The sequence below is a fragment of the Austrofundulus limnaeus genome, unplaced genomic scaffold, assembly GCF_001266775.1.
Source record: "Austrofundulus limnaeus strain Quisiro unplaced genomic scaffold, Austrofundulus_limnaeus-1.0 Scaffold0, whole genome shotgun sequence".
NCBI classification, from domain to species: domain Eukaryota; kingdom Metazoa; phylum Chordata; class Actinopteri; order Cyprinodontiformes; family Rivulidae; genus Austrofundulus; species Austrofundulus limnaeus.
This window is the reverse complement of record NW_013952402.1, coordinates 7,566,803-7,574,362: the sequence shown is the minus strand read 5'-3', so window position 1 is coordinate 7,574,362 and position 7,560 is coordinate 7,566,803. Positions and strand designations below refer to the sequence as shown.

The 7,560-nt window shown below is 36.0% G+C and overlaps 1 protein-coding gene and 1 long non-coding RNA gene across 3 annotated transcripts in view; one reads left to right on the top strand and one right to left on the bottom strand.

Moving 5' to 3' along the window:
* LOC106512925 (uncharacterized) overlaps positions 1-7,560 on the top strand; it is an 11,931-nt gene that overhangs the window by 740 nt on the left and 3,631 nt on the right. The gene's annotated exons all lie outside the window — the stretch shown is intronic.
* The window catches only part of bicc1a (BicC family RNA binding protein 1a), a 65,473-nt gene continuing 58,851 nt past the window's right edge, over positions 939-7,560 (bottom strand). For both annotated transcript variants that reach the window (XM_014001434.1, XM_014001443.1), the window contains exons 20-21: positions 7,083-7,182; positions 939-3,704 (exon numbers count right to left, since the gene is read on the bottom strand). In XM_014001434.1, coding sequence (XP_013856888.1) covers positions 3,577-3,704; positions 7,083-7,182 — 228 coding nt within the window. In that variant the 3' untranslated portion in view covers positions 939-3,576. The remainder of the gene's footprint in view (positions 3,705-7,082; positions 7,183-7,560) is intronic.

Genomic DNA, 7,560 nt, shown 5'->3' with positions numbered 1-7,560 from the left:
TTAATGATGAAAAAATGTGCAGAAAAGACAGTACTGACTTTATGTCGTCTCACTCTAAAATAAGATTAACTGCTCAGCTTTTGGAATATTATATTTTACTAAAGGAAAAGAAAATTGCCTGAAAGTTTAAATAAAAACTGAAAATGAACGAATTATGCTTTATTTTTGCAGGAGCATTTTTTTTTATTTAATTAGGCAGACGCTTTCAATCTACAGTCAAATTAGATTTTGCTTGCAGACAGCYACATTTATTTAAAAAAGAGGGAGTGACAACAGAGTGTGTTGACCAGTCAGCTCTTATTTACATGTATGATGTAGCCTTTCAGGTATTGTTTGCTTTGGTGCTCATGTGAAGTGTCCTGGATTCTTACAGTCTTCCCAAACATTCATTTTGATTGCTGATGATGATGATGTTCTGGTATTCATCTTTGTACAAAATACAAAAGCCCCTCATAATTTTTCATTTATTTATTTTCATCCTAATATTTCAATGCTCGAAGAAACATTTTATTTTCCTGCTGGACATTGTTTTTAATCTCCAAAGAGTAACCTGTTTAAAATGATGACTATTTATTAGGAGTTGAAGTCATTATTTTTAAAAACGTCTAAGTTATTGACCGACATCAGGACTGGTTTAGATCATTGATACTTATAAACTATTTTTTTCTTGTTTATATTTAGCTGATTTACATCATTGTTGAATGGAATTTACATAATTAGAAAATATATTGTTTATTTGTAAAATAAACTACAGATAATCTATTACAGATCCAGTTGGGCTGCTGTTAATTTAATAGTTGCTATGTCAGCTGTGAGCCGACGCCCTGTATGGGCACCATTTTTGTTCCTCCATGTTAACAGGATAGGCAGGAATCACTCTTGGGATATTTAACTCTATGGTCTGAATAAGAATATTATCACCAGTTAACACAGTGAACTGAACTTTGGCCACATGGCAATATTTTATACAAATTCTTATCTGGAACATTGCACAGATTTGTATCTTTTTTTAAAACATAAGGATTGTATAAGAAGAAAAAGCAATACACAATACACAGTTTTGTAGTGGTTTACATTTACTGTAAATGTACCATTTGACTGCAGTACAAAATTCCTCAAAATCTTCCATTTATGAACATCTAATACAACACAACAAAGACATAATTGAGAAACATCTGGGCAAAGATGTGACAGGCTGACTTGTTGAATCCCTTCATTAATCCGAGTTCAAGCCACAATAAAGCATATTCATAATTTTCTGAACATTCACCTGATAAGTCAATAACCTCAGCCGCCCTGCGAGCAAGCACATCCGAACAACGTGGAGGAAGAAAAACAAATGTCTGCTAGGCAGCAGCACAAGTCACAGCACTGAGGAGAGAGCAGTGCTCAGGAGTTTGAATAGTACCATGATGGAGTATGGGCCAATAGGCCCCAGGTTTTCTTTTACAATAAAGATGCCCACTTCAAATGTGCTCTAAGCCTCATCATCATGCCTTGAAGACTTCAACGTAAAACCAAAACCAAAAAAAAAAAGAAAAAAAAAAACCCCATCTGCATCAGAACGTTTTTAGCAGTTACTAACCCGACAACCACATTAAGTATGGTTGAAGTCAAGATGCAAAGAACTGTAAAAAAAAAAAGAAGAAAAAACTAATTGTAAATCGGAGCATATAGACCAACAATTCCCTTCTGTTTGAGCTGATGCAAGAACAGATCTTATTCTGTTTAAAATTAAATTTGCAGCAATAAATTGGCCTTTACTCACTCAAAACAACTTTATAAAACTGTTCTTCCTTTAAACAAATAAATTCCTTCGTCTTTGCTTTTTACACTTATTGTACGGCAAATATAAACAAAATTAATTCGACAAAGACTTMATTGCACTTGGAAGTACTCAAAATGATTGTTTTAGCTTGTAGACTAAATCACAAACATTTTCAAAGAAAAAAGGTTCTCAGTTACTGAAATGCTGGGAAAGGATGCTTAAAGCACGAGACTGAACGTTTTACAGAACGATACAGAAGAACAGCTCTTGTGATCAACACTGTCGCATGTTTTATCTTTAACTTCATCAAACACAGCTTAACTAGGATTTTTTGACATATTMGATTGTGAGGCTGATAATCAGAAACTCAAGATTTCTGTTCGTTTTTTTCCCCCCAAAATCTTCTAGTCATTTTTTTGGAAACTTATTCTGCATTTCAGAAATTCTCAAATAAGGTCATATTATCTGCGAACATATTAGTTCTTTGTGTGGCACACGAGAGAAAGGTCAGACAAAAACATTTGCGTCCTTACTTAGCAAAATCCCTTGCTGCTGAAAAACGAGTTATGTATATTGGCACTTGATGCTACAAAAGGTCTTTCCTTTCTTGAAATAAAACAAGTTAATGGAGGGAAGGAAAGAAAAAAAAATGGCGCTTAATTCTTGGCGTGCCATCTCACATTCCAGACACAGGCAAGAGCAAGTTGGGAGATTTAAGGCACATTACTGACAAACACTGATAAGACAAAAACCCAATACACTATGTACAGAAAGTAAAATACAGAAAGTTGATGATACAATCAAGAGAGAGGCCTGTAAGGCTAAACTGCCTCACAGTTTGACTGCTGCTGCTATGGCACAGCCACATCATAACTCCACACACAGGACGACAAAAAAAATAAAGATGCTAACAAAACAATTACAAAAAAAAGAACCAAAATGTAATGAACATATAAAAATACACATGTAAACTGATTACCAATAAACATTCCACTCATTCACCTAAAATGGTAATAAAAACTAAACATAAAATCATAAGGAGTACAATATATTTAATTATTATTTTTTTGGTTGTTTTTCTCCATATACACAGACAAACTGCTCTTAGACTATGACCTCGAAGGAATGTCAACCAATCGATACACTGAAGGCAGCCAAAGGTCAAAGGCCACAATACTTTCCTTTGGTTTTTTATCATTATTAAATTTGATCAAGTCACCACTTTTGGTGTGCTGGCCTATTTAATTTAATTTTTGTTTGGCACTCCATTTATGTGGCGTCCTAATCTCAACGGCTAAGTGCTCGTTTTAAGTTTGGTACAAAATGCATCTGTGCTTTTTCTTAATAATATTAATAAAAAAAAAGGTAGAGATATTATTACTTCAGTCTTCGGAGTAGACTTCTCACAGGCATAAATCTAGTAATAAAGTGCATGTCACTGATACAAAAGCATAATTCAATGCAGGTAGTATCAATCTGTAAAAATGATTGTACTAATCATTCTGCCTGTTCCCTTAAACAAAAAGTGGAGAGAAATACTGGACAGTATCCTTCTTCAGAGGCGTAACACTATCCATATATAAGGAGTGAACACTGAACTTTGCATCTCTGAGAAATCCCTTTTTTTGAGTTGGCACTTCAGGTAAAACTATGGCTTTACATAAAAACATAAAAAAATGCAACACTGAACAGTCTTGATTCAGCTAAAGCTAAAACAACAACAACAACAASAAGAAAAAACAATAAATGACTGCTGAAACTTGGGCACCAAGGCAAAGGAGGCCGGTCTTCTTGGACGGGTTTAAGGCCTACCAACGCCCGCTGATGCTGGCCACGTCGGCGTGAAACTGYCGGGAGAGCCGTCCACTCGCTCCCCCCTCCAGGAAGGAGGACCTGATGGGTGGCTCAAATAGCTTCCTGCGGTTCTTGTTTAGTTCTGTAAAAAGATTTAAAATAAAAACAACATGTCAGCAAAAACAATAAAGAATGCTTTATGCTGAAAGGCTTTTGCAGAAAAAAACAGGATGTACAAAATTTTTGCAATTTGTTGTAAAACAGACAAAAAGCTGAATATAGAAGAAAGTAGCTAAAACATAGCTGAAAAAGCTGAATCTAGCACATAAAAGCAAAAAGAGCATTAAACAGCCAAAAGAAGTAGCTGAAGTGTTTTTACAAAAAAGGTAAATTAAGCTGAAAAAGGCTAAACTWCGCTTAAAATGGCTAAAAAGTAGCTTCCATTGCATAAAACTGAAAGAAGCATAAAAAGCCTAAATTAGTAGAAAGAAGCTGATAAAAGCACAAAAAAGTTAGCTGAATAGCTGAAACAAAACAAAAAACAAAAAAACAAAGATAGCTGAAAAAGGTAAACCTGACAACAAAAAAAAAATGTTTAAAAAATAGCTAAAATTTGCTGGAACTGGAAAAGTGCAGGGAAGATTTAACTATTGTGAAAGATTTTAAGGATGCTGAAAACAGCTTCATTAAATTTCTAAAATAGAACAAAAATGGCCAATAAAGCTAAATATCTCAAAAAGCATAAACTGCTGAAATACTAATAGTCATAGCCGAAATGTCCTGAAGGAGCTGACTAATTTGAAATATAAATTGTTGAAATAAGATATAAATTGCAGAACAGGTYACGTGCCGATAAACCTACAGAGGAAAAATGGATCATCTGAACTGTGAGAATAGCATTCACACAATAAAGACRTTTTTTAAGTGGGCAACCCCGTTTTGTGTTGCTGTAAGGAATTGCAGMAAATCACAGTGAACAAATAAACACAACCCAAGAAGTTTGTTGACATTTTTCTCCAGCCTCAAAGTGATCAACAATGACAAGAAAATTAGGTTCAAATCGCTGCAAAATTGCTCCGATCAACAAAAGCCCCTCTTTGTGGCCATCTAGCAGTTTGCTCAAATACTTTCATAAGAATGTCAAAAGGGCAGCCTGGCATTTCAAACATATTCATGTGACAGAAGTCTGTCTGCTGCTGCCAGTATAAACCTTCACTTTAAATCCTGGAGACAGGCAACTTGCTGCAGCAGCTCTTTTTACTGGCAACCAGACAGGAAGTTTAAACTCTCTTAATAAGAAACAAAAACACCCAGAAAAAAGGATAAGACAGGCAGAAACGAGCATATTTCTGTTGTGAGGGCTGAGACCCGGTCAGCGGAGATGAAAGTTGACCCGTGCTTGGCGACAGGCAACAMAACCAATTCTGGCCTTTGGAAACTACATCCTTAATAATCAGAGCSCTGGCCTTGATATTTTCCCTTGTTGGCTCAAATCAAGAGGTTTCGGCACTGAACCTTTTTAAAGGAAAACTCACGACAGGAAGCTCCCGCTCCCAGCGCAGCCAAACGGCTCCAGCTTTTATAATATCCAAAATATGATGTCAGTAATGAAGTGTGACACCCACCACATTCACATCAGATCGGAGGAGTTCAAATCAGCATCAGGGAGGCAGCTGCAGCAGCTGAAGCACCAAGAGTCATCTGAGAAGAATTTGCCCAAATCCATTTGTGCAAATAACTGYAACTTGTTTTCTTTTTTAAAAAGTTGGTTACACTACTGCCAATTTTTTTAAATTAATATTATTGGCGGCCAGTGAAAGTAATTATGTTTTTGCCCTCATCTGTAGTATTAAGCAACACAAATTTTGAAGTCAACCCAGCCAGGATGGTCACCAAAACAAATCACCTTTGCAAAATAAAAATGGGTAAAACTCAATATAAACAAGACTTAGAGGAAATTTGATGTGGTTGTAGCAGAGAGTCATTCACAACAGCACCAACACATCATATAGCATGCAATCTCATGCTATATTGTGTGATGTGTTGGTGCATAACATCATTTACAAGGTTTGACATAGTTATAACTCAATAAGAGAATTTTAAAGTTCTTGTCACATAAAATTTTTGTTATAAATAGGAACGCATTTAACGTATTGCAAAAAAAAAAAAAAAAAAAAAAATAAAAAATAAAAAATCACACGTTTGAGATGAACAGTTGTTGAGATATTCACGTGTTTTAACAGGAAATGATGACAGAGGAGTGTCTGCATGCGAACACAGCATTGCTACAATGGTCGACATCACAGACTGTAGAGAACAAGCTCTTGATGTTGTTTTTCTTTTGTTTAGATTCTTTTTAGTCACTACCAGAGAGAGATGAAGAGTCAGAGTTCAAATGATATTGTTTCAATAAACAAAGAGCAGAGAGTTCCTTTTCTTGACGAGTTCCCCTTTGATGTCACTTCCTGTTTCACTTTGGCTGAGCCAAGTTCAAAAGAAAAAAACACCAGTTATGCAACAAAATGGATAAAATCCTGTGTATTATGCCGTTTCGTAAACTCAAAGATGTTTTCTTTGACTTTTTGAATTTGAAGCATGTGCATGTCACAGACACTTAAAGGCTCCTTCACAAGAAAAATCCTCTTYTTTTTTTACGATTACGCWAGCAGCCAGTGTGGTGTTTGTATTTTTTAGTCCGTGCACTTGGAGAAAGTTTGACATACGCTCGGGTAACAAAGGCTCATGGGACATTTCATAAATTGACAAAACATGTGGTCTTATAAARTGTGCAAATCTAGACTAAATGTATTTTGTAGTTACTTGTATTGTGTGTTTAATCTTAATATAATTCAAAGACAAAGTAAGCACCATGAGAGAAAACTATACAGTCATAGGGCCAACCGCTGGTGGCTCAAGTCAAATGGCTGGGCGCGCCAACTTTGGGCAGCTCTGGTCTACATAAAAATATAAGCGAGTTCTCAATAATGTAGTGAAAGGAAGACATATGGTCTGTACAACACTCTGGTCACGGGTTTAAACAACAGATTTAATGTATTAACAAGGTAACATTGATGATGACGCACAGCAAATCGATACTGAGTTTAAAAAACAGTTAATCAGGAAAAAGCTGCTGAACTGAGTTAAAATTACATTTTTGTTTAAAATWTGTGCTCAAAAGGTGGTGGGCAACATGCTTTTCATCTGATAGGCATTTAATTATTTCCGAACCGTCTCATTCCAAACTATCTATAAAATTCTGTGGTGACTTCTGTCACCTGGATTATATCTTCTGCCTAGCTGGACTTCACTCGGGCTTGTTGTGTTGGCAAACAAAATAAAATAAAAAACTGTGTGCGCAACATTCATCGGGCTGAGCAGGACCATCCAACTCCAGCTGCTACTGGCTCATAAAAAGGAACACCTTGAGGCTCAGTTGCTCATATGTAGTAATTTTAGTTTTAGCCTTACAGCTAACGGCACAGAAAAGCTTTGCTCATAAAAACAACAACAACAATCATACCTGAAATGGCAAGCAGCATTTTCCTGCGGGCACCAAAAGTGGTGATTCCTAGTTCCTTCAGGTCCTGGTCTGTTAGAGTCAGGAATGTCTGGAGGTCAATCTGAAAGCAGCAACAATCAATTTAAACCCACAAATTAGAATGATCTATTTAAACTAGTCAATCATAACTATCATAACTAGTCAATCAAAATCACTTTTGTTTCTTTAACAAGCTTTGCAGAAAGTGTGATAATGTGGAAATTGGGCTGTAGATACATCTAATCCTCCAGTGCCTCTTTTAATGCAATCATGTTTAACAGACAGGCTCAGAGCAAAATGTGGAAAACCCCCTTCTCAMGTTTCCTCTGGATTGTATAAAAAATACCTCATAGGAATTGATCTTACTTCACAATGGATGTTTAAGAACTGTAGCCAGACTAAACATAGCATAATCTGTCTCTCTCCCTCTCTGTCTGTCTCTCTCTGTCTGTCTCTCTCT